This window comes from Porites lutea, chromosome 9 (genome assembly GCF_958299795.1).
Source record: "Porites lutea chromosome 9, jaPorLute2.1, whole genome shotgun sequence".
Taxonomy (NCBI): Eukaryota; Metazoa; Cnidaria; class Anthozoa; order Scleractinia; family Poritidae; genus Porites; species Porites lutea.
This window is the reverse complement of record NC_133209.1, coordinates 11,950,195-11,977,817: the sequence shown is the minus strand read 5'-3', so window position 1 is coordinate 11,977,817 and position 27,623 is coordinate 11,950,195. Positions and strand designations below refer to the sequence as shown.

General features: G+C 39.9%; 1 protein-coding gene and 1 long non-coding RNA gene across 3 annotated transcripts; one reads left to right on the top strand and one right to left on the bottom strand.

The window, feature by feature from the left end:
- Positions 1-460: 460 nt before the first annotated feature.
- On the bottom strand, positions 461-12,723 carry LOC140948343 (ubiquitin-like modifier-activating enzyme ATG7). 2 transcript variants are annotated; one of them, XM_073397577.1, is made up of 11 exons: positions 12,582-12,722; positions 12,362-12,506; positions 11,679-11,837; positions 11,070-11,127; positions 9,918-10,051; positions 8,621-8,782; positions 7,583-7,698; positions 6,927-7,011; positions 4,328-4,408; positions 2,626-2,745; positions 461-734 (listed from the first exon to the last, which is right to left on the bottom strand). In XM_073397577.1, exons 1-11 carry the CDS (start codon positions 12,614-12,616, stop codon positions 699-701), a joined length of 1,131 nt encoding a protein of 376 aa, XP_073253678.1. In that variant the 5' UTR covers positions 12,617-12,722; the 3' UTR covers positions 461-698. The 2 variants fall into 2 exon arrangements, with proteins under 2 accessions (XP_073253678.1, XP_073253679.1); XM_073397578.1 differs by lacking the exon at positions 8,621-8,782 and having other exon boundaries at positions 12,582-12,723.
- Positions 12,724-17,566: 4,843 nt separating this feature from the next.
- On the top strand, positions 17,567-24,565 carry LOC140948589 (uncharacterized). The gene is made up of 2 exons (XR_012167057.1): positions 17,567-18,134; positions 23,743-24,565. It is a non-coding gene; the product is annotated as an uncharacterized lncRNA (long non-coding RNA).
- Positions 24,566-27,623: the final 3,058 nt, after the last annotated feature.

Here is a 27,623-nt window from a genome sequence, read left to right as displayed (position 1 = left end):
TGTTTATAGGGGGTATAAATGACCAATTTTAGGCAAACAGGTTCTTAATTTTTAGGTTCTTAGTTGCGGGTTTTTACTGTATGTCGCGTGAAACTTACGCAAAGCACAGCGATCGAGCAAAAGCCCTTCGTTGTTGCCCGCACTCCGTGACCTATGATTATTACTAGTAAGTAAGTACTGGGTCTGTAAGTACTGATCGATGTCGACTTTTCTTCTTAAGGTGCAAGGCTTAACAAATTTTTTCCCAAAATGCTTAAAATGGCTTCAGAAATCTTTAATCATGCTTTGTTGTTGTTTTTAGGTCTTTTCCTCAAAATTTCCCGTTGGGTGTCCCTGAATATTTTTTTAAAGTTCTTTTCGGTGGAAAGTTGAACTAGATCTACATAAAATTTGAAGCAAACATGTGATTACCTCACACTGTCATGCCGGTTTTTTTCAGGTGTATTAAAGTAAAACAAAGTGAAAAATGTCCATAGCATTTATTTACTGAATAAAAAACAATTTTTATCCATCAGATTTGGTAAATACTAAAATCGATATTCCCCTTCACGGGTTGTTGTATATTAAACGCTGGCTTTGCTTTCTAACTGGATGAAAACAAACTCAACATAACTGGCCAGTATTTCATCTTGAGCTTTGATTCTAGAGTCGCTAATGACGCATCCCGCAACGCTTGAAGTTAAAGACATGGCGACGAACTACTCAAGTATTTCGTCATCACTCATCTCCCACACCTACAAACATAAACAGACCACTAAGCGCTATCATTATCATTATTAGCTGCTGCCTATCATCGGATTAGGGATAGATCGCTTTTAGGAGTGGATGTTACAAGTGAGAACGGAATGCTGCCGGAAAGGGAGAAAAAGATATAACTTGGGTTTGAATGCTCACAAAGTATAATTGAATGTATCGCTAATTATTGTACGGAACGGATTCTTTTGGAAATACAGTAGATCACTTTCAAAGGAATTCTTGTGCTTATCTATTCTCAATGTATTGACTTTTTTCGTACTTTTTTCCATTTTTACAAACAACAAAGGTGGGCCAACGGACATTGAGGCATGATTTTCCACAATCCTATTTTGAATACACTGAGTCTTCACAAGGACTCACGCCCATCCCTACATGTGTAGTTCCAAAAAATATCCATACCTCCCACGGAGGGCACTTTTGTTTTAGACCCCAACCCCTGGAGTTTCCGTAATTTTCCAACTTGGTTGGGTAGCCCCTGGAAAGAATATTTCCCTCAAAAATGCCGTTGCACTATACTTTTATGTGAAAGATAATTATTTCTACAATAAAACGACAAAATTTTTTTACTTATGTTAACACAGTGTCAAATAATCTCAGTTTTGCCTTTTAGAGGTCTTCTTAGTTAATTATAAACGGTAAGTCGCTTAGGTTAATAGAGGCTGTACAGACGTACACGACACAAGTTATGCCATCTCTCAAAGCAGTGAACTTTAATCACTTCTTTTTAGTTAAAATCATGTTAGAAGAAGGCTTATTAGAACATGACCACACTACAGTGAATACCACAATATATTGTGTCACAGAGCAACTGCAGATAGATAACCAATTTTATTAATGAGCCGACGACAATCGAGTGCTACAAAAAGGTCCATAAACTATCGTGCAAGCCGTCAGAAAAGTACCCAGCCGACCACAAATACAAGATCATCGATGAAAACAAAACTTTTTGCTTTGAAACACCGATGAACAGTAAAATAACTGATAGCTTGCTCAACAGAACAGCTGTTAGTTGTTAATAACTCCCCAATCTTACTTGGAGCCCCCCGAGAAAAGACCTCGAGCGGTCACCCCTCCCACCATCCCCTCGGAAATTACCTCCTTTTGGACACCCTTCGCCTCTGAATTTCCGTTTTCCTCCGTGTATGCGTGTGTGTGTGTGTGTGTGTGTGCGGGGGGGGGGGGGGGGGGAATATTTTCTGGGAGTACACAATGAGGTAGGAAGTCCGTTTCCAAACTATTGATTCAGGTAAGTTCGTCGTTTGGTTGGAAATGTCCGTACATTTACTCCGCACATATACAGTACGGCTACTTTGGGGACAGAAAAAAAGTGGCCGTTATGGGGAGGTAGGGGTGACTTTTTGGGGAGTAGAACGTGGAGGAACATGTTTATTGTGGCAGGTTCATGCTTACTGTAGCCTATAACGGTAATCCAATCATAAAATAAACACTATATCGAGATAATACAATCTAAAAAACTTACATAATGTTTTGAATAAAAATGACAACATGAAAAAACGTGCAAGGTTCGCAACGCTATAAGTTTTGTAGACAATTTTTGCTTACTGTAGCTGTATAAAGATCTATAAATGGAGCACAATCAAAAAGCAATCAAAATGCGATTGCCACGATTGATCTTCGACGCGCAATACAGATCAAATTTCGTGAACATTCTTGACTTTTTCGTCAGTCGCTGAAAAACTGGCCATGGTCTTGGCCGTTGCCGTTGTAGAGAGGTGTAAAAAAGAGTCTATGAATGGACTGTCTGCCCGGAAAAAAAGTGGCCGTTGTAAAGAGGTGGCTGTTGTGGAGAGGTAGCCGTTAGTGGAGGTTCGATTGTCATCCGATGTGATAATATCATTATTGACTTACCTCACTAACTCTTGTATCCTGTAGTAGTTGTGTTAGACCCGTTAGGTCCTCTAAGTAGCTTGGAACATTAAAAACCTTCATGAGAAAGGAAAATTCATCTTCTCTGTAGCTTGATAGCACCTGGATATAAAGCAAATTTGAGTATCCAAAAGTCAAATGCACGCAAAAAGTCCTTGAAAATGACAATAGTTACGGATTCGTGCGGTGAAAGGGTTGAAAATGTACTCCATATAGGAAAGAATTTCAGTTTCTTAGAACTTGACAGTATTTTCCCTACGGTGGTTTCCAGATACTTTTCATGAGCGGTTCCAGTTTAGGTTAGACTGCGAGGAGTCTCTAATTTTTGTTTTAAGTCGAAGTAGATAAAGAGCACGCGTGAGGGGCGAACGGCGAAGCTTGCGTTTACGCTCGCCGCGCGTGGCTCTGAGGAAGATGGACGACCGCTTGCGGTCTAAGTTTAGGTCAAGTCTTTATAGTGACACGCGCGAAAAGCTTTGCCGATCGTGGCTTCAGCCTTCGGCTGAAGATGTGTCGGCCGCAAGCCGACAGTAAAACATCCCGCCGCACGCGAGAAAAAACCTATAGTACCCAAAGTTCCTCTTGAACTATGACAAAATATATTCAACCACCTCTCTTACTTGGCTATGTGGTTTAGGTAAATAAAACAGACAAATTACTTCGCCTCACGAATTCGAGTGGGTTGGCTGACTAACGTTCCGATAAGGAGAACTTTGATCATTATATTCATGGCTTGTGCTGTGCGTAAAAAAAGGAACTTTAGGTTGGTTAGTTTTCATGTATATTTTCATGGCGGCTGGTCATGATTTTTCTCGCTCTCGCCATTTGAGGGCTTCACTTGAATTTTTTGCAATCTCTTTGCTTCTTTATCAACTTTTTCGACAACAGAACGGCTATTACATTCGACTTAGCTGCTGTTATTAAAATTATTAGTTTTATTTCTTGCTATCTCTATTTTGTAATTAGCTGTAATTATTTGTACTAGTAGGTCGACATCAGCTTTTGGCTGCCTTCCTAAAACCTACTCAAATAAAATATGTATGTATTTATATGTATTACAATTACTCTTTGTTATTATATAGACACAAGTGTTTTACTGGAAAATATGCCACTCGTAAAATTCATAAAAACTACATCCGGGACCCGAGTGGTTTATTTTCCATAATCTCACACGTGAGTTTATCGATAACATAATTTCGGTAATTTTCCTTCGAAATTTGTAGGCGTCTTGCGCATTGAATTTTACTTACACATTTTTCAAAGTTTTGCTTATATTTTGTCATTGTAGAGCCCTATTCAGTTCAGTATTATTTCTTAAGATTATTGTAACCAATGTCTTATATTGCTGTGCTGTAAATCTGAGCCGTCACAATTACTTTTTGGCGAATAAAAATCTATTATTTTATCAATGTCTTTTTATCTATATAATAAAAAGAACATTACACGGCCGCTTGAAGATATGAATTTTATTTTCTCGTCGCAAAAACAATATTTTACTCACTCGCTGCGCTCGTTCGAAGAATATTGTTTTGCCACTCGAAAATAAAATTCATATCTTCGCGCCACCGTGTAATATCCTCTACTTATTGTCACACATTTTCATCTCAGCATCAGTCACAACGGTAATAGCAAGGGAAAAGACATACTAACGCCGACGTCAAGAATATTCAATGAACTGTCTCACCTTAGAAGAACAGGCAATACACTTGTCAAAGGCCAGACTGGCAGGAAGAACTAAGTGATATCTTGACAAAAAACCGCGAATCTACAAAACAAATTAACAAATGAGCTTTTTAATACCTATGTGATGTCACAATTGGTGCAGCAAAAATGAGACCATTGACGTGAGCTCTGTCTGGGATTATTTCGGGTTAAACATCTTTTTAGTTTCGTCGTGATTTCTGGTCAATAATTAAAGCGGAAGTGTTGGGCGCCTTCCACGGACAATCTACAGCCTTATCACGTTGGGCAAATGACTTGCTTTCACGGTAAACAGAATCACCGGACAACAAACACGTAGACTGCAAGCAGTCTCTCTTTTTCTTCAGATTTAGTGAGGAGAGTGCACGCGAGGGCGAGCACGGCAGCCCAAGAAGAAAAAAGAGAGACTGCTCCCACACCCACAGCAAATGAATTATGTGTTGCCCTAACAAATCAAAACTACGATTAGCTGATGCTTGAAGCGTTGACAACATACTGTCCACAATCGATACAATTGACCAGATGAAAATGGCTGATCTCTATCCCGTGAGAATCTAAAGAGCTGGACAACATCCCATTCACCGCCGAAAAAACTACATGCATGCAGGAGCCGATTACTAGTAATCGCCTCTTTGTCACGCATGCATTCTGATCTTTGTTGGTTAATAATTAACAGGTAAAATATTGTAAAAACAAAACAAAACAAAGAAAACAAAAACAATACGACCAAAAAGATAGCCTGCGAACCGCAGACGTATTCCGGTCGTCGCTTCTCTCCCTTCGAAAAATATTTTCTCGGCGGGTGAAACTAGAGCCGAAAACACTGGATGCTCTCGCAGGCTACCATAAGCAGAAGAGAAAAAAATTTCCCCCGGCGGAAGAGGAAGTCGAACCCTCGACCATTAACGTGTAATGTCATCGCCTTGTCTATAGCACCACGACACCAAATGTTAAATGTGCATGTTAAATTAATTACGTTTAACGTTTTTGCCCATGAAATTCTGCCGGTAGACGCTGTTTGAAGCTGGTAGAGCTGTATTTATCAATAATTCAAAGATGTATTCGAGGAAAATAAGCAGAGCTTTGACGGTAAGAGCCGTACTTAAACTCATTTGGTCGCATGTAAAGACCAAGAACATATGGCGGATAAAGCGATATTATAAAGGTGTCTCGCAAAACCGTAGCCTGAGAGCAAGCTCTCCTATTTGGGCGAGCGAAGCGAGCCGCAGGAGAACGCACGAGCGAGTGGCGGAACCGCGAGGGGCCGAGAGGCCTTTCTCTCCCCCGACTCTGCCTTCACGTCTCCTCTCGCGTGCCTCTCGCGCGTCCACCTTTCACGATACCTGCCAAATAGAGAGCTTGCTCGCAGGCTAGAAAAACCGCCGCGAAGTCTCTTGCAGACGACGTCGTACAGCTTGCAATTCTCGGCATTTAACGCAAGACTTAAAACGCAAGAGACTTTAAGACTAACGCAAGACTTGCGCTTGTAAACAAAAAACTTTTTCACCAGTTTCATCGATAAATTCAAGTCAAACAGACAAAGCTTTACCTGTTAAAATTCGTCACCTTCTTCGTGTATTTCAGGGACAGCTTGTTTCATTATTTGTGAAATTTCTTTTTTTGTTGCGGCAGCCGACCGGGAAGCCATTTTAATCGTAACGTACGCGAGCTTGGCGTCGCTTGCTCGAAAGAGCTGGAAGTGAATCAGTGAATAGCACTGGATATCCGGAGTTTGAGTAGCCAGGAAAATCGCACTCCGCTTGCGATCCTCACGCGATCCGCCCAGGACAAAATTATAAACTCGCTTTCGTGAAACGCTTTGCGAGGAATTATTATTTTAAGCCATAGTTCGGCTATTTCCTTTCCACTTCTGTAAAACTTATGAAATTTTCCACCAATTTTTCCAGCTTTACCGAAAACAGCTTAGCTGCCGCGCCTTCTGCAGTCCCTTTTTTAAACAATAGACCTTTTCAGGTTGCATGCTTTGTTTTCCCATTTCTCAAATTCATCAATAACTCATAAAGAAAATACAAAGGAAATTAATGTTCAATGAGCGTTTAGAAATCAGATGAAAAACTGCTCATTTTTGCATCCTTAATTTCTACTCCTAAAATCGTTTTGTTTAAGAAGAAATTATCAAGCATTCGACACAGTGTTTCATCACCAGATGAAACACCTCGTCGAAAATACTCCGCTGCGCGTCGTATTTTCAACTCTCTTCTGGGGATGAAACACTTAGTCTCATGTTTGATATATTCCTTCAAATCACGAAATGGTAGCCCAGGGAACTGTTTCCTTCAATCGTTGTCCTGTCCACGAGCGTTCGGATGCATAATTCATGAAAACAAAAAAGACAAATTCCTTTAAGAACATCACATGGTCTAAATTGGGAAAAAATATTTTAAGATAGAAAGGTCTATTAACCGTATTTAAGAATATCAGCAAAATCTTCCAAATCAGTGTGGCCAACGGTAGCTGGTTATGAAGAATTACCGGGAGATTTAAGCCCATCAGAAAGGGAGCTATTTTGGGGCTAAGCAATAATTGCAATTACAACACTATTTCAAAGAGATCGGTCTCACCTGGTGTGGTACTAATCCCAGATGACATTCGAGTTCAGCTGTTAGGTGTGCATCTTTTGCACTCGTATCAGCTGCAGCCCCATCCCTACAAACGGAACACAACAATTAAGAAATACTATGACAATTATTAACTTAAAACCTTTCTACCGTACAAAGGAATATACTGCGCATGCTACAGTAAAACGATCTGTGTAAAAGAAACAGCGGATTATAAGGACCACCAAGCTAAAATGTTGGCCAAATAAGCCCTCCATTAACTAACACCTAATTCAGCGTGATAAATGAAGCAGGTTCATTACACAACAGACAGATTACACACCAATGGGATATATCCAAGGCTTTCTGAGGGACTGTTACATATACACAGTGCTCCCGCACACAAGGGATTGGGGGCTTACGTTGGAAGAGGAACAGATTAGCACCTCTACGACCAGTTTCTCTTCACATATGAATGGAAGTATAGCCCTTTAAATTCACTCCATTCCGCAAGGTCTTTTGTTCAGTCCTCAGTGAGAGCAAACCGATGTCCAAAGCTTAGTTATTTAATGGTTAATTAATGGTGTCGCTGACAAATATCACACCATTATTTAAATAGTCCATCCAATTTTTATGGGTAATAGTCGATCATTCAGTGATAACATGACAACCAAACGTACCCTAAAGGATGCTGCGTTAGAGAGACCAAGAGCTCTACTGCTAGAGCACTTGCAATGTAAGACATGCCTGGTCTGGACACGGTACATTGCTGATCCAAGGTGCGATCACGGGTGGACTGCGAGTAAGCAAATACGAAACATTTTTAATTTACTTGTGTATAACCATATACAGTCAAACCTGTGTTAAGCAACAGTCACCCTTGGTGACAGGTTGACCGTTTAATGCAGCCCGGTTATACTATGCTTTTAGGCAGAAGTTCGGCTATTTCTTCTCCGCCAAACGTATGAAAGTTTCCGCAATTTTCTCTAACTCTACCAAAACGACTGAGTTAAAACAATCTCGCTCCAAAGGTTTCTAGGTTGCGTTACCCTTTTCTGGCCATAGTCTGCACTATTGACGTCATTTTAAATATCGGATATCACATTTGTTCAACGCTAGCTGGTTATAGATTTGAGCCAATCAAAAACGGAAAATATTTTGAAAGGAGAATAATTAATAAATAAGTTGTTGGGACCTTGGAAAAGGTAATCGCGACAGCCTAATAGGGATCAGTTTTACACTACAGAAATTATTTCCGGGACTTTGGTAAGTGATCGCTTAATAGAGGATGAGCCCTTAATACAGATTTGACAATACAACAGCTCTCTTTAGAGGCGGTTTACCACACGCATAATTAAACAGTCACTAAATCAAACCCCCTAACCGCGAAACCTTGCGCGCTACACTAGAACCCAGCTCTCCGTTCCGTGCCGGCAAAATAGTAATTTATGTCAATTCTAATTTACACAAATTACATTATTGTTCATTACTTCACCTCGCCGAAGTTTCAAATTTGCAGCCTCGGTAGTTGTCGGAATTTTGCACGTGTGAAGACACCATTCTTTACCGAGCCATTTAAAAAATGACCAAATATGGCCAATTCTACAACAGAAAACAATACCAATTGTATTCGAATTTGATCTTCTCTTCTTGATGCGAGATACCAAGACTAGGTCAGAGGCAATACACAAAGCCAGTTTTTCTAGCAACAAACTTACATCTCCAGGAGCCACAACATCATTACAGAAATAGCAACCAAGCGAGGAGCCTGGAATTGCACTGAAAGGAGCTGTTCCCTGTGATACGACGTTTCCTGCTTCCCTTGAACCATGTCGCATGACAAGAAATGTATCAAAGCCAAGTGCTGCCGTGATCACAAGCTGAGAACAACGGTAACAGTATTAAACAACAAGATCGCAGCAGATGTAAGCAGTCACAGAAGATTAAAAGAATTGTTTGTTTCCACTTTCATTAATAAGAGGAAAAAGAAAAGCCACAGGTGGATCATCCTCTGTTCGTGTGGCCGTTGTTGTTATTGGAATATGAAATCAAACGAAATATTTACTGAGTCATGTCTATTCGCCATTCCAGTTGTTTAAGGCGTTAAAGCTTTGCTAGGTAAGGGACCGCTCACTTTTTACGGCGGGGGAGGAGAGGACTGGTGGGATTTGACGGGCAGCTCCTGGAGTATACGATGACCCCTCCTCTTCATTATAATTTTTGGGTGCCGACCCTCCCTGTATCCCAAATTAATTGAAATGACCCCCGGCACCCCTCCCCCCCCCCCCCCCCCCCCACCTAGAAAAAAAGAAAGAAAGAAGGAGGGAAAGAATGAAAAACAAAAATGAAAAATGCCACAGTGAACGTTATTTTTTCCCAATGAAACGCCCGATTTTGTATGTTATCTTTTTGTCTTTTAGTGGGTATAGGATTGCTTTTTGGCGCATAATAATGTAGGGAACTTGTGTTGGAAGCTTGTGCAGACTAAGAGAGGAAGACCTAGGACCACGTTACGTACATGCACACTCTGCTTAAGGACACTGGGCTCGCCTCTATCGGAGAACTCAGAACGGCAATGCTAGACCAAAGTGACTGGCCAAAGAGAATCCATGTTGTCCGTGCTTGCGCTCGACTAAACTAGCTAACCAAAAAAAGCATGCTTTCCCGGGAAAAACTGAACTTTCCGAACGTCAGAAACGCTGGTTTTCGGCATTCTGGTAGGCTGTTTGCAGTACTACAGATGCCGTCACTGCGAGACAATTTTTTTGGTAATCCCCCCTTTACACCCAATATTTTGCTCTTCACCCCTGCCCCCGTCCCCTTTAAAGCAGTTATTTTCGTGGCCCAGTCTCAAATCCCACCAGTACCCCCCAACCGATAAAAAAATGACCGGTCCCTAATAACAGCTTACACAGCTCAAAAAGCCGTCGTCGACTACAGCCATTCTTACAGACATCATTGGGCCTTGAAATTATAAGATGTAAATGGGATTGACATTGTAGTTTTGTTATATACCTTGTTTTTTACAGCGCTTAATACTGTGGGTAACCATCGGCTCTCCCGTGTGTCCATCAACAGGAAAACTGCATCGTGACTTTCAATAAGTTCTTCAAGTCTACTCACATCTCGTTTTACTTTCTCTGCTTCCTCTGAAACCATAAAACAAAATCCATTAATTACAAATCGCAAAACTTCACAACAGATGATCACTAGAGGAGATAAATAAAAAACTGCAATTTAGTGTTCCATAAAAGTTAACGTATGAGTTTATTTAAGGTGTTTCGATGTAGTTTTTCAGAAGCCATACCGATATTTCTCAAGTGATTTTATCGCCAGCTTGTCTAATCACCGGCTATAAAATTTTCACCACTGATTGACTATAGATTGAAATTTGTCAAAATGTAGGTTTTAGTAAAATCGATATTACTATGACAATAATAAACAAAAAAACTTTCAAATTGATAAACGCCTAATTTTGCGCGATCTAGACCAGCTACTGGAAAACGACTCGAACGAATTTCTGTTAAATATCTTCACATAATCTCCATAATGTATATAATAATGTCTGAGACTTCGTTCTAGTCGTTTCAGAGATATACAAAGAAGCGCTAAAAGTCCAAATTTTGAATGAAGTTGCACTTATACAGGTGGTGAGAAAACGGGATAGTTTTCAAGATCGCAAGAACGAAAATACACCAATATTTCCTAGCATCAAAATATGATATTAAGCAGCATTCTGACGCTACTTAAGAATAATTTGAGTCATTTATAACGCTTATATTAAATAATCTATCACAGCTATTGAAAATTTAAGGTTTAAAATATATTTTCGTTTTAGTCGAATTCAAACGTACAGAATTTTTTTACTTCTTACGGAGATTGTTTTCTAAACACCAAACTTTAAGTTCCTAGTGTTAGATTTTCAGTAGCTGGTCTCGATCACTCAAAATTCGGCTTTTTATCAATTTCAAAGTTTGTTGGTTATTGTTGTCATAGTAATATCTATTTTACGTAAAACTACATTTTCAAAAATTTCAATCCATAGCCAGTTACTGGTGAAAATTTTATAGCGATCGGACAAGGAAAAAACCACTTTTAAGGCGATTGAAAAATATCGGTATGGCCTCTGAAAAACTGTATCGAAACACCGGAGTGAATACTTTTTACCTAACTGGCCAACAGAATGTCCAGGCATAGGTATTGACAGCTGAACAGATGACGCATTCTGAAAGTAATCCAGTAACATGCTATGTTAGTAGCACTTGTCAAATTCTGATCATTAAATATGTGCAGATGATACTTATCTCCCTTATGCTTATTTCTTTTATTTCATGTTTATTCTATTATTGTATTTCTGATATTGTAATTTATTTAATTTATATTGACTTGATGCGAAAGCGTTGTCAATTAGTAAATGTAAATGTAGATGCGGATAGATCTCCTACTCAGGAAGTCTAAAGCAATGGCTCGATTCAATTAGTCACACCATTCAAATTTTAACGTCACCAAGACCAAACCTCTGTTTACGAGAATCGTCTCGATTACTGTTCTGCTGTTTAAGTGGTGTTCAGGTCGTCACCAAAAACGTCAGTAATAACAAAATAGGGCTGAGAGTATAGGAACTGCATCTCATTAGCTAGTCAGATCTGACTCGGACACTTCTAGTTATAAAAACTCGAGTGTTAACGTATTTCACTCGCTTTTCTATCCCAAAGGAAAACTTGACACTACTCGTATTCTAGAATTGGGGTGTTTTAAACAATAATCATGTCTTACCACACCAGGAAATATCCTTTTTAAGGCAGAAGCAGCGGTTTCAGCCTTGAGCTTGCCTCCGTCCTGACAATCCAAAAACTCAAACAGTGTTTGGCGCACAGGATTGGAAAACGAGATTCTTCCATTGTCAACAAAGGTTATTGTGCGAACACCCCATCCCTTAAAAGATAAGGAGATGAAGATATTTACAAACATCTGTGAGTGTATGTGCCAGTAAGTTGGTGTTGGCATTACTGAATGCAATTACCAACATTTGGTATCCCTGTGATAATAATACTATGTTCTGCTCCATACTTTCATGTCATCATCATCATCATCATCATCATCATCATCATCATCATCATCAACAACAACTTGTTCCCAGTGGCGCATACTTCTCTTACTAAAGAACTCAATTTAGGCCTACTTTTGGCTCAATAAAAGTAGCTTCTCTACCCAAATTCAGTCCTCTTTTTTCTGCCATCCATCATTCGGTCGAACATTTCAGCGTGCAACCCTTATCAACTTTGTAGAGAGTCGTGGATGGTTAGCCCCCCGCTTAACCCCTAACGTGGAGAACCAGGGCATGTTTATTGTCTGGTTTTTATTCCTCGACCAAGCAAGGGTGGTAATACCTGCCAGGGACCGGTAAACTGAACAAAACAATAACTACCTTACATACTATAGATTGTTTACGTTCATACCAGAAGGCATCGTGCGACATTGCAGCCAAGCGTTCCAGCCCCTAGGAGAAGACACTTCGTTTGTGAGATTTTGTCGAGATCTAGCGAGGGCAAGAGTCTCCACTGCATTAACTTAAGGTTCAAGTCCACTGATGAAGAGGCCAATCTGCAAATTAACATCAAGATTCAGACTTGGTCAATTCACTTCATTACAATTTGTGATATCGGATAAGTTGATTACCTTTCAGGGTCCATTGTGGCACTTAGATCCACCATCCTTGGTACAAGCTTCTGACTTTTATTTTTTTCCCAGCCAATACATTTTATTTCTATGACAAAAAGTTGGACAAGGAGGAGGCTAAATTAATGTTACAGTAATAAATAAATAACACTTTAGAGGTAGCACCTCCACATACTAGTAGTTCTTAGTCTACCATTCCTGGTTGAATTGGGAATTTAGAAATGTTGGATTTTGAGGAGAAGGGGAAACCAGAGTACCCGGAGAAAACCTTCTCAGACCAAAGGAGAGAACCAACAACAAACTCAAACCACATGTCGCTTCGACGTCTAGAACTGAACCCAGGCCACGCTGGTAGAAGGCAAGTGTTCTCACCACTACGCCACCATTGCCTCCCTAATGATGGTTGTTGGTGGTAATCTCTTGAAAAAATTCATCAGGCTAGTACAGTTAATATCTCTTTAAATGTTCTAAAAACAAAGCCAAAGTCTTAAAGTCTTAATGATGCGGACAGTTTCGATGACTGTCAGCCATCTTTGTCAAAACTTGGACATCGTCAAAGGTGTCAGAAGCCTTAAATAGGCTTCTGAAGGTGTTAATTATTGCGATAAACGCGCCAAGTCATTCTGTGGACGCCCCCTCCCCTGGTTTGGGGGTGGAAAATTCTTGTGACCATATGGGAGAAAGCTGATAGGCTCTCTCGTCCGTGTTCATAGTAGGAGTGTTCGATCTAATGCATATGCTTTCCTTGATCCATCTCTTAAACTTGTCGCTTTCCTGCTCAACTTTTTGACTTGCTTCCCAATTCACAATATGATTGTTCTGACAGACGTGGTCTGTTATTGCTGATTTATGGTGCTCATTGGTAGAAGCTCTGCGGGTGGATCTTGTGAAATTTCTGTCAGAGATATTTTCTGCTTCCTTTCTGTGTTCTGTGATCCTGGTTCTCAGCTGTCTCCCTGTTTCACCGATGTATACCTTTTTGCATTGGTTGCATGGAATTTTGACAAAGATGGCTGGCAGTCATCGAAACTGTCTGCATCATTAAGACTTTGGCTATGTTTTGAGAACATTTAAAGAGATGTTGGTTGTAATGGAGATAGAGAAGAAATTCATACACCTGTAATTAGCACTAACAAAACCACTTACAAGTAGATTTTGACTGGAACAAATACAAGGAGATTTAAAGTGCGGCTTAAACGTATGCAGTGACACCCTCTTCAGACAGAATGGTTGCATGCAAGTAAGTCACTGTCACGCCATCATCAAAAATAATATATATTAATATATATATATATATATATATATATAATATAAATATTGGAAGTAGGAAAAAAACGTATCGAGCACTCTACTACGGAAAAATCGAAACACAGACTTCCCATATATATAATATATTTAAGCAATATACCACACTTTCTATGGGTTTACCGGCGTGATAACCCACGCGGGATGTTGGGAGAACACGAGAAAAGCTTGTAAATCACGAGCCGAAGGCGAGTGATTTACAAGCTTTTCTCGTGTTCTCCCAACATCCCGCGTGGGTTATCACGCCGGTAAACCCATAGAAAGTGTGATATATTGCTTTTATAAAATAACTTTTAGTAGAATGGAGTCTTTTAGGTTAAAAAATATGGTTCTAGTACCGTGATCAAGTCACGTCTTCTCCCTAAAGTCATCATAAGCCAATCATGACTCACGATTCAATAGCGTTGAACTTTCTCAAAACTCAGTTCAGTCAAACAACAAACAGCAGCACTTCAGAACACGAGTTTTTGCGCTCATTACATGATAACTTATGAAAGTTGTTTTACAGGAAAAGTCAACACGTATTCATTTGAGCGTACAATGAAAGAATACGTTCATGGTTTGTTTACTACAGAAGTAGAAATTAATTGAACATCAGACTGTACGCAGCTGTATTTTGTTGTGTCGATCCGTAAGAATTTCGTGCTTACAGACGGAACTGGCAGCTATTGTAATGGAGGACTTCATTCACTTTTTACAAGCCGCAGTGGTTTAAGATCTGTTTTTTGGACTTTATTATGATCAAGAAATGCGGCGGTAACGACGTGGCTGCATTTGCGAAGTTGTCGCATGTAACTCATGTTATGTACGTAGAGCGACCGATGGAAATATGTCAGTGGTGGAGAAAGGTTTCTTTACCGTAGCCACATATTGGCGTTAATATTTGTCGATTCGTGAAGTCAGGTGGTTTGAGGTAGGTTATGGCATCGATATCACCGAATAATTTGAGCAAATATTGGAAAAAACCAGCCCGAAACTCTTGACACCTTTCATCATCGTTGGCGGCTTGTTTACAACCTACAGCGGCCGATTTTGTACCATATCTTGATCAGAGATCTCTATTTGGAATAATTTCTTTCATTAAGGAATTTAATTTTGACATAAAATAAATCAAGAATGCTAAAACTATCCGTTTTGTTGCTGGTTGGCAAATGGTTAAGTTTTCCTAGAGACTTTCTACACCAGAAATTCACTCAATTGTTGTCTTTCTCTGCGATTTGGCATCATCGTAAAATGTAAAATGTTTTCCAGCTTTGTACTTTATAACTTCTAAAGCTATGGTAGTAGCGAATTGTGACGCTCAGTAATAAAATGTGGAAACTAACGCTTTTAATAGTAAGAAGGGCTGGGTAAGTAACTTGTTCTGTTTTTTAGCCTTTCTAAAATCGTTGTTTGCAGATCAATAGCCGGTTTTGTTTATGGCTCTTGGTCCGGATGCCTTTTTCTATGGGTTTACCGGTATAATAAACCATAGGTTTTTGACCAATCAGATCACGCGTGCTATCTCAGTTATTTTATAGCGGAGCTCCACCCGCGCGCGAAGCGCGCGCGTGGGCGGAGCCCCATAGGTAAGGAAATGTGGTAATCTACCCATCCAAGAAAATTTGGTAATCACGTGACCGTACGCCCGACCGTCCGTCCGCACCACAGGGCAACCAATGTTTACTGTCATACTTTCTAGCTAGTTTGGAAGCCCAAGAGAAAACTAATTGCACATGATTGCACATCAATGTTTTGATCAATTGACAGCTGTCAAAACAGGGTATCCGCTGACCAGTATCACCTGACCGTACCACGGGCTCAAGTGTTCACCCATCGAGGTCCAGTATTTTTTGAAGTTATCCGCTGGCAAATTACCAGTTTCAAATGATCGTAAGCTCAAGTTTATTTTTTCCAATGATTCATATGAAATATGTTGTGTTTATGTCACTATGGCCCCGCACTGTAAAGACTTTGATTTCAAACTGACCTCGGACGGGAAAATTCAGCCATTTTTTAAAAAATACAGGCGGGGAAGACCGTTTTTTACCATGGTCACGCGTTGGTCACGCTCTACGTCCAATTTTTATACTCTGATTGGTCAAAAATTGACAGGTGAGTTCATGCGGAAAATTTATGCAGCATCATGAAAGTTGTTTACTTTGACAGCTGAAGTTGACAGAGTTTTGTGTCAACTTGTGATGTATTTAACTGTCTTTTCCACTGGATGTACAAAATGAAATTCAGCTGCTATCAAGAGTCTTCTATTATTCGTGGCTGGTTTCTTTATTGGGTTTTTGGTTGAGAAACGCGTCGCTTGTCAAAATTCGGTGATCCGATTTCGGATTGCATCGTTTTCGTTTTCCACCTTGCTTAATGCGTAAGACGGCTTAAAAGTCTCAAGCAACTGTGGCCTTCCTTAATATCTTTCAGGAACTGAATCTCGAATGGTAAGCCTGAGTAATTATTGTATTTGATGTTTGTTTTTGTTATATCTAATTTCATGAAGTCGAGCACAGTTTATGCAGCAAGTTTATGCACGTTTGTAAGATTTGAGTCAATGATCTGACCTAGTATCAGGTTTGATATAAGCTTACAGAACTTTAAAAAGCCTTCAGATATATTTTCTCACCGCAAATAGAGAGAAAACGTTCCGAAGAATATTTAGCTATAAATTTGGCTGTAGAAAGAAAACTTTGAGCGATTTTCTTCCTTCGAGAAGTGGTATCTTTGAAAAAAGCAAACACCGGGAGGCCGGCTGAAATTAAAGTAAAACATATTAACTTTTCAGTTTAAAGACTCAGGATTTTTAGAGACACTTTAATACTTGTCTTCGTGAATGAAAATTGTTGTCTCTTTAAATGTTTCACCGAATTATCTTTCTTTTATTGATTGTTAGTACTCTCTTGCAATTTTAATCGCTCGTCCGTGGCGTTTGTTTTCATCGTTCATGAACATCGCTTGCATGAGTACTTTAAAAAAACGTCACGCGTATCAAACGCTTTATAAGATTACACATCCTTATAACTGAAACCATTAAATAACAAAAATAATAATAATAATAAATTCGTTATTATGTTGAAACGTAACTCTATTAAAGTTCATTCAAACACTTAACCACACTGACAGCTTGCACTAGAAACGAGAACCGGCCGACCGAATGGGTGATTTTGGAAATTTTTTAAACGGTTTCGCTAAAAGCCCACGATTGATCGTCCTGAACATTGACTGAGTGCAATTTGTCTTGAAAAATTGTGAAATACCGCATTCTGTACGAGATCTGTATGATAAATTGTACGTACTGTTTCACCTCAGATGTGATGTATAAAAAGTATAAAAGGTTGGTTTACACACCCCCAGATTTGTTGGCAAGAATTTGTAAAGTAAACCTGTCGAACGCAAAAAAATTCGGCCTGATTTGTTTTCCAAGAATTTGTTTTCGAGGCCTTATCTACAGCTCTGATCAAGAGCCATTATGGCTCTTGAATGTGATCGAAGATGTTTGCTATATTTTTGGTGTACATATAAGGCTATCAACTCGATGTAAGATGTTTCACTCTAAAATAACTTAGCCTTTCCCTCCAAAGTCACTTGAATGTGCCCTTAAGTTAACTGATTTGTGGATTACAAGTTTATTGTTTGATTTAAATTATAAATTGATTAATGGGAGCTTCGCTTTTAGCCCTGGCTAAATCTATATATTAACTATAAGAGGAAACCAATATCAAGTTGGTGACAATATGTCCGAGCAATAAAGTGCTTATTCATCTGATTTCAGAGTAATAAACAATTGCTATATTAAGATATGAGCAGTCCATCTTCCCAATAATAAAGACCAGTTAATTAAATGATAGTTTATCTTATAAGGTGGCATATTTATTAAAGTAATATGGCCGTTTCTAGAACCTAAAAACCGCGAAAATGGCGCATTTAGTCTACCATGACTAAAGGCTTGGGTAACCAATGGTCAAACGACCTTTAAAATGGGAGCGACTGTTTATGTAAGGGAAGTAGGTCACGGTGTCGTAAAGAAATCAGCCGCATTGACAAGCACGTCATAACCACAAAGGACAATACACCTGGCGAAAAACCTAAATATTACAATTGTGTTACTGTTTGTGTTTATCCATATTAGGTTCTTCCCGTCAGCAAGTCAAGCCAGATGATCACATTCTATTTCGAGAATGGGTGCGTTGCCACCCTTCGGACAAGTGGAACTGAACCTAAGATTAAATATTACACAGAGTTGGCATGCAAACCAGGAGACAAGTAAGTTCATTGTACAGTCGACTTAATAATTTAATCAGAGAAATACATGTAACGTCGAATTATTATGCTATGCAAGGGACAAGTGATTACGACTTCTCATTCGGATACTCCGAAAAGGTGTTTTGAAGTAAACACCCTTAGAAACCTACAATCTTGGACAAAACTGTTGAGAAAATGTCACATTCTCAGAGCATTTTTCTTAACATCGTAGCTATACCGATTCCTCTCTCCCCCCTCCTCTTTAAAGCAATGTTGTTTTGTGTTCTAAAGCAGCCCTGATCCTTAGACATTAGTAGGACACAACTTTGACCTGGGGTAAGGGGGATTTGGTACCGTAAATCAGTTGTTGTTGAAATAATGTTGTTGCGTAGGATACTGTCCATGAAGGGGTAAAAATTCTCAAGTAGTTTCGTCCGGGATTGTAGCTAAGGGTTAATCAGGAGACGAACAGCTTAACGAGTTGATGAGCAAACAAGCCAACACGGGCTGCTCAAATAGTGGTTCCGGGTTAGGCAGAAAAAATAACCTTTTATGATCTACTCGAGAAACGTTACTTTCTACGGTTATATTTTCTTGTTCTTGTACTGCGCATGTTCGCGATAGTTAAGGAGGCGGGAAAAGTTTTCAGAAGTCAACAAAGGCATTCTTATAGCTACAGTTTTGATTTTTCAGTTTCCGTAGGTTTTTTAAGGGTTGCATTATTTTGTGAAAATAACAACAACAATTTACTCAATTTGAAAATAATTTACAATTATGTTACCCACAATTAGCGAGGACTAATGTCGCTGGGTATCAGTACAATAATAGTCAGTAATAATTATGCAAAGTTAAAAAGATAGGAAAGAGGAGGAAAGCAAAACAGGTAGCACACGTAAAAGTAATAGTGGTAAAGGGTATACTATTAAAGAAAACTATGATCTAAGGAAGAGGAAACTTTATCTAAATAAGGAGTTCAGGTAAGAACTAGTAATGGCGGTTATATCAACAGACCATATACCTCCTCAGTCTTCAAAACCTTTAGCAGTAACTTTTGTATCCGTGACCATTTCACTTGTCAGTCCGAGAATCTTGTCTATTGCATATCCTGCCGCCGATGCCCACTTTTTTACATTGGTGAAACTGGAACAAACCTTAGGAGTCGCTTCAGCGAACATCTGCGAAGTATAAGCAACAACACTCCTGGCTTTCCTGTGGCCCAACATTTCAACTCCACTGGCCACAGTATTTCTGATGTCCAGGTGCGTGGTGTTGCATTACGCAGTGGTACTGACATTCAACGAAAACAATGTGAGATGCGGTTGATTTTTCAACTAGGCACCGTTCAGCCGAAAGGACTGAATATCAGACTCCGCAGCCACCCAAGCTGTATGGACTACCAAAACTACACAAACCCACCATACCTATGGGGCCCATGGTTTCTTTCTGTGGGTCCCCGACCCACCAACTGTCTAAATACTTAACTAACGTACTGAAACCTCTCACTGACGAATCTAGACATAAAGTACAGTCTACTGAGAACTTTATTGACGCCAGTAAGACAACACAGATACCGGACGTCCACAAACTAGTGTCCTTTGACGTGAAATCATTGTTCACCAGTATTCCACTTCAACTGGCTCTAGACTGTACTGAGAACGCTATTAAGAACTCTACTGTTGAACTGCCACTACCTTCAGACGACATTATGGACCTACTCAACCTCTGTTTGACTTCGACGTACTGTCAGTACAGCGACAAACACTACAAACAGTTACACGGTGCGGCTATGGGCGCTTTCGTTTCTGTTGGTGTAGCAGAAATTGTCATGCAAAACATCGAGGAATAACCCTTAGCTACATATACGCGAACTTTACCTCTTTGGTTACGTTACGTTGACGACACGTTCACCGTCGTACACAAAGACGGAACGCGGACATACAGTTCACCAAGGAGATCGAAGAAAATGGTAAGATACCTTTTCTAGACTGCTTGGTCACTCGCGACAACAACAAACTACAAACGACTATTCACAACAACCGACACATACCGACCGATTACTAGACCAGTCTTCGTACAACCTGACCTCTCACAAAGCTACTAATATCCGGACTTTGACGAGACGAGCGCAACTAGTTTGTGACTCACCTGACAGCCTACAAGACGAGACTGATTATCTTAAGAACGTTTTTAGTAAGAACAATTACAACACGGACTTTGTTAGACGGAACACTCACAGCAACATTGATTCCAACACTCAGTCCAACGTCAACTCTGGCGTCGGTTACAACAGCGACTATACCGCACTTCAGAGGCACCTCTGAAACTATCTCACGTATCTTACAACCTTACAATATACGTGTTGCACACAAACCGATAACCACTTTACGACGAATGCTTACTAATGTCAAGGACAAAGACAAACCGGAGGACAGACAGGGAGCAGTATACAAGATCAAATGCTGCGACTGCCAGGCTTCTTACATGGTGAAACCGGCAGAAACCTTACCACGCGACTAAACGAACACGAACGAGCGACGAGGAATGGTGACGACAACAATCACATTGCTGAACACCATTTACAGACGAAACATCAAATTGACTGGGACTCTGCGACATGTATAACGTATTCTACAGACTACTATCAACGACTTACTTTAGAAAGCTGGTTTACTAACTTAGAACAAACGCCACCGTGACTGAATCGTAACCAACAGTTACTAGCACCGTGCAAACGACTTATTGACGAGATTAAGCAAAACTAACTACGAGAGAACGACTGGAGAACTGACAATTTGACTAACAATAGACGACTGTTTAACAGCGACAACAGACGGATCGAAACGCACCAATTACTGCCGGATTACGAGATTACGAAACGCCAGTCACTGTCAACAACAACAGTCCTATTCAGGACTACGTTCACCGGGACGATCACACTCAACCTACTTTTAAGGTTTCATTTGAATTGGGACGTTATATACATCCTGCGCGCGCGCCTTCGATTATTTTTATGATGAATGAATGAATGAAGAGTCGTGGATAAGAGGACAACAGACATGCCCTCTTACAATACATTTTAACATGTGAACAGTAAGCTGGGACGTCAGCATACAAAGGCGCCACTGGCAGCCGCTCTCAGTCCATTTATGAGCTTACTGTACCCACCCAACCCATGATGTGATGTGTGAAGGTTGACCACATCAACGGGGTCTACGTCCCCTACTCTCCCACAAGAACCAGCTAAGTGTAAGTGCTGTGAGACGGGACCTACGGTTTTTCGTCCTTATCCGAGAAGACTAGAAAGTCTAACCATTTGCAGATGTCATAACAAAGGCAGCACTTTCTTGTCAGTTATTTAAAGACCCTGAGTTGGTCCGGCATGGTTTCGAACCCGTGACCTCCCGCTCAGCAGACCGGCCCTCTCCCAACTGAGCCAACTAGGCGGCGGTTAAATGAGGATTTTGCGAAGTACTGTACAACGGTTTTTTCTCACACTGAAGAAGGGTCATAGACCCGAAACGTTTGTGTTTTTTGAAAACACTTGACACTTTTGGTTTTTTTTTTAATACGGTGGCCCTTAAGAGTCACAGCAATTTCAATTTACTCACGTCAATTTCAATTTCACTCACGGCAATTTCGAAAAAGACTGTATACCAGCCATAATATTCCATTTTCTGTGCCCAAGTTGGTATATAATTCAAGGGGCCATCCTCCGTTCTCTCGAACAGCATCCAGATGATACGCAGCTATGTTGCAAGGTAGGTTGTCAGAACGCGTGACATACAGCCAAAGTACTTTCCTGTTTATACCCAACCAACCATTTATCGGATATCCGGACGGCCTTATCTTTATTATCATAACCGTCTGCGGCCAAGCCTTATTTGGGCCTGGGCAGGTATACTCCCGCCTGTGTCTTTTTCTCGCTTCAACGCCATCGAGGTCTAGTTCACAAACAATTTCTTCCACTTTGCTTCAGGTACTCTTATTCCCTTCTGCTGGAGAAAGTGCCAAACTTTAGCGCTGCGGTAGCCAACAGAACTTCCAGGACCATCTATTATTTTCACAATGGTGTTTCTTAAAGAGTACTGTTTCAGCTTTCTCTGAAGTGTACTAACTGTAAGGCTTATTGTTATTGTCATGCAGAGAATTTCCTGATACTCATTGAAATTTGCCGTGAGTAAAATTGAAGTTACTGTCAAGAAATTGAAATCGCCGTGAGTAAAATTGAAATTACCGTAAGTAATTTGAAATTTGAAATTGCCGTGAGAAAAATTGAAATTGCCGTGACACTTTTGGGCCACCGTACTTTACCGAGTATCACCTTATCAGTTATTGAAATAGAAGTGTCACGCATCCCAGACGGTTTTTCCGTTAAACATTCATTTATAAGGCTTTATATGGAAACGCGATGTTGGTGTCCCTTTGAGAGGCACAAATAAGAGCTTTCCCGGTCGCAAGCTAAATGCTGCGTCACGTAAAAGCCTAGACATTCAGCGTCTTCTATCGCAAAAGGTGACCAAAGGTTTTTAGGGGCCTCAATACCTCATGAAAGTAGAAACCCAGAAGAATCGATAGTTTCTTAGTTTGAATTTTGGTGACGTCATGTGAAAAGCCCCAATTTAATTTAGTAGCCGCCGTCGGGTTAGCTCAGTTGGGAGAGCGCCGGTCTGCTGAGCGGGAGGTCGCGGGTTCAAACCCCGACCGGACCAACACTTAGGGTCTTTAAATAACTGAGAAGAAAGTGCTGCCTTTGTAATGACATCTGCAAATGGTTAGACTTTCTAGTCTCCTGGGATAAGGACGAAAAACCGTAGGTCCCGTCTCAGCACTTTCACTAATCTGTTCTTGTGAGGCGTAAAAGAACCCACACTACTGTTCGAAAAGAGTAGGGGACGTAGACCCCGGTGGTGTGGCCAACCTCTACGGGTTGTGGGATTGAGTAGGGATGACACCGTGCATGGGACCCATGAGTCCCGTTCGTGCCTATTCCCTCTGGGCAGGCCTGTGTCCAGAAAACTTGCAAAACAAAGCAAAACAAAACAAAACGTAACAGGTCTCGTCTGAAAACCACCCATGGGTGATGGCGACTTGCTAAAATTATAATTTATTGTAATAAAAGACACAGCTCAAATAAGGCTTAGTGGAAATTCGTAGGATTACACGGCTGTTCAAGTCACTGAGTACATGTGTAGTGGCCTTTTCAAAGGTGCGAAATATCCTTGATTACGAGTTGGTCGAGAGAGTTGCAAAATATCACGTAACCCCACTGCACACTACGAAGCGCTTAAATCAATTGGTAAACAATTTTCAACTCCATAACAATAAGGTGGAAGTAATTTTTTGATGGATCTTTGACTTTAATGAAGATCTTTTGACTTTTTCTCTGTTCTTTGACGAAAATGTAATAGAAAAAGCTTCCATCGCATTGAGGTTTTGAAAAAAACCAGAACAGCGTAATATTGAAGAATTTTTTTTCCGGCAGCCTTATGAAACAGATCTGAAAACTAGGGTTTGTCATTGTCACGATTGGGCTAAGATTACTCTTGACACAACAGTTTGAAAAAATATGTATGAATTCAATATATTATGTCAGATTAATTGCTGCTTTTTATTCTTTTTCACGTTTCAGTCTTGACATGTCAACTGCTATGGAAATTCTTCAAAACGTTGTGAACAATATGGTCCAAGAATTTCTGCAGCCTGACGTAAATAATCTAACTCCCAAGCAAGACTGACGTGTGTGTCCTTAATTTTCAGTACTAGTTTCCGTGCTGCGTTCCAAGATGTTCTTCGTTGATACCTTTTTGGGGAATTTTTGAGTTAAGAGAAGTGATCGAAGTAAACTTCCGCAAGTTGGAATGTGATAAGACATTAATCAAAAGGTTGATTTTTATCATTTCCAGAACAAGAACATTTTAACTATCCTCATTTCAGTATTCTTGTACTAGGAATAGGCTTAATTTTATTGAGAGAGAAAACACGATCCTAGTATCCAATCAGCCAAACATATTGAAAATAAGAATAAAAAATTAAAGCAGAAATCATTCACTAGAGCGTGCTCTAGTAAATGCTTCAGGAAGATTAATATATACAAAAACTGTTTTAGTAACAGTGATCTCAGCAATAACTTTTGTTCAAATTTGTAGATCTGGTTGCCCAAATATGAATTGGAGTAGCCTGCAAGGGTATAACTTTGCCCAACTAGGTTACATGACTGGAAATTCACTGATTCGAATAACAGATGCTCGTGATATGAAATGGGAAAATAATGAACACCGATATACCCTTTGCCGAACTACTGATCAGGTTGTTCAAAGATTGAATAGCGCTATCCACTGGATAAAGATTTATTCTGTGGATACCTTTATCCACCTTTTAAACAACTGAGGCCAGGAGTTTGTAACAATAGGATGGTACTAAAGTTTTCTTAATAAAATGAAGACAAAATACAATCTTAAGTCCTTGGTGGTTTCTTTTTATATTAGTTTGATGGAGTAATATTTTTTTAGGAAGGCTTACCACGTTTTTAGCGGAGCTCCACGCGCGCGCGAGCGGAGCCCTGAAGGCCACTTCGAAAAATACCCTAATATTCTCAAAATTGTCGTTTGGGTAGTACCTCATGTAAACCTTACTTTTGCATTATCTTTTGTGCACGATTTGCACGGGTTGTCAAAAATTTGCATACTCAGGGTATTTGCGCGAACCTCCCGGCAACGTTGGCCAAAGTATACTTTTAATATTACTTTCGTCTTTCATTACGTTCAGGAGTTCGGCAACGAGAGAAGTGAGTTGGAAGTTGTCTTTAATCAAAGATAAAACTACAGGTTTCAGGGCAAGCCTCCTATACGTACCCTAAATTCTATTGTAGAAACTGGCAATCGCACGTGCAGTTCGTGCAAAGAACCAGATAGGTGAACTTGAGGTTTACATAAAGCTCTACGCAAGCGGCAATTTGAGAATATCATAGTATTTTTCGCAGTGGCCTATACCTAAGAAAATTTGGTAATACATCCATCCAAGAAATTTAGGTAATCACGTGACCGTCTGACCTTCCGCACCACAGGTATACCAATGTACAGGTATGAAACCACAGTAACTCGAACTGATTTTGGAGGGAAATCGCATGGCCACCCGGACTTTTAGAGAGAAAACGAAAACGACAACAAAGTCGAGTCTTTTTTGGTGTTATCTTTTATGCCTACACTCACGTGGATAACAGAGAAAGAGCTAGAGCGAGTGATTAAAAACAAAGGAGGAGAATTTCGTTGGAGGAAAAACGTGAAAATTTCACAGCGGCGGTGAGAAAATGAGAAATGCTAGCGGCCAGCAAGGTGAAAATGAGCGGCAGTGAAATAAATAAAAAATTTGGGTTGTGTACATACGACAATACATACATACATACCTACATACATACATACATATATTTGATAAGTAGGTTTGTAATAAGAAACTGTACAGCTGATGTGGACCTACTACTACTAAGTCTAGATAAGAGAACAAAGATTTACAGTACAATTATATATTTAAGATAAAAAGACTAATCAAATAATTTAAATATATGTAAATTCAGGTTTCTTATTATAATTTACTGAGAATTCCTTTTGAAAACTGATGTCCCTAACGCAGGTCTTGATCGATTTTACCTTTCTTTTAAAAGAGTGAGGGTTTTCGAGCTGTTTGATAGTGTCACGGGTAAAGAGTTCCAGGCAATTGCAGCTCTGTGTTTAAATGAACGACGACCCTGTTCGGTTCTTGGCCTAGATACAACAACATTTTTAAACGATTTCGTAAGACTATAAGAAGAAGCGTTCTTAACAACTAAACTATTTATATTTTATCACCTAACTCTAAATCATAAAAAGCTCTTGCGTTATATTTAGAATACGAGCGCAATAAAAATATTTCAGTGGCATCCAACTTGCATTTATAAGTACTGTTTCGTCTTCATGTCTCTTGGTAGTTTGTGGATAAGTCTTGCTGCTCTGAGGTGGATTAGTTCTAGATCTTTCATCAAATAATCTGAGCAAGAGCCCCACACGGCCATACCATATAGTACGCTTGGGATTACTGTTTTGTAATTTCTAGTGTGGCTTTTGGTAAAAAGCTTATGCGTCTTAACATTTTAACTTTAGAGCTGTACGAGGTAGAGACCGATTTTACATGGTTGGCCCAGAGTCTTTCATCAATGGCTATACCAAGACATACAGAGAAAGATCTGTATTCAATGGTTTTGTCTCCCCAAACTAAAGGCTTCAGGGGGCCAATAAAGGGTTTTGTATCCAGGAGTACCGCATCGCATTTCCCTTCATGAATAATTAATCTATTCTTATGGCACCAGGTTTGTAGCTGATCTAATATCACCTGGAGGGCTATAGCAACCTCATCAGTAGTATTACCAATGGTTTAAATGGTAGTGTCGTCAGCATACACGTACACTTCGCCGCTTCTGATGCTGTCTGGAAGATCATTTACATAAGTAATAAAAAGCCTCGGTCCCAACAGGGAACTCTGAGGGACCCCAATTTTTACAGGTTTAGATTCCGAAGATGCGCCATCTTTTTGTGTCAATTGGCTTCTATTTGCTAAATAATCCATCAACCATATCCACATATCTTCTGACACTCCTAATGCCCTAAGTTTCTCACCCAGAATGACATGATCTACACAATCAAAGGCTTTCCTAAAGTCAACGAACAATACGCCTACTTTAAGCCCATTGTCCAAGGCTTCTTTCCACACTTCAGTAAGGTGCAACAAAAGGCTTTCTGTAGAATGACCCTAAATCCCCATTGTCTGTCAGACAAGAGATTGTGAGTGGTCAGATGATTATCAAAAGATCTACAAACCACTCTTTCCAGAATTTTGCTAGGAACACTTAGGAGTGATATAGGACTATAGTTATTTACATCTAGCCTGTTGCCCTTTTTGAAAACTGCAGTTTCCTGGCCATGTTTGCAATCGGTCTTTTCGGTCTCGACGAATAATTGTTATGTATATATATATGTATATATATTTACACTGATAAAAATCATCGTGCAATGTTTTGAGTGCAAATTCCCTGAAAGAGTTCTCCTCACTGGAGCAATATCAATATGTAAAAGGTCTTCAAAGGTTTCACACCGGTGTTACCCTGCAAGCAGTAGTTTCTCCAGGCCGGACGCTACGCTACGAAGGGAGAGAAACCACTGCGAGCATCCGTCTGCTTCTTTGATCGAGCCGCCGTCCTGCGCTATGGACGAATAAATTAACTTTAAACATGTAAATCCTGTTTGAAAGCAAGTTTAGGCTCTCGCGCATTTGCTTACGCTTACAATTACTGCTTTAACGCAAGCCTGCTGTGGATATTCAGTATTTCTTTAAAGTATTTATTCCTGTCTACTTACTTTGTCAAATGTAGGCGAACCCAAATGGAGTTGAATTCCAAGGGACCATATCCAAGTTCAAGAGCGAAAAGAAGAATAAATTTCGTCGTTGCTTGTTTACGCACTCCATAAAACGCAAAATTAGGCA

Excerpts from the sequence above, each read along its gene's own strand:
- LOC140948343 (XM_073397577.1), bottom strand. The coding sequence starts at position 12,616 with ATGGTGGATCTAAGTGCCACAATGGACCCTGAAAG. Across the intron at positions 7,699-8,620 it reads ATGTTGTGGCTCCTGGAGAT|TCCACCCGTGATCGCACCTT; the intron begins GTAAGTTTGTTG and ends GCTTACTCGCAG. Across the intron at positions 735-2,625 it reads AGGATACAAGAGTTAGTGAG|GTGTGGGAGATGAGTGATGA; the intron begins GTAAGTCAATAA and ends TTATGTTTGTAG.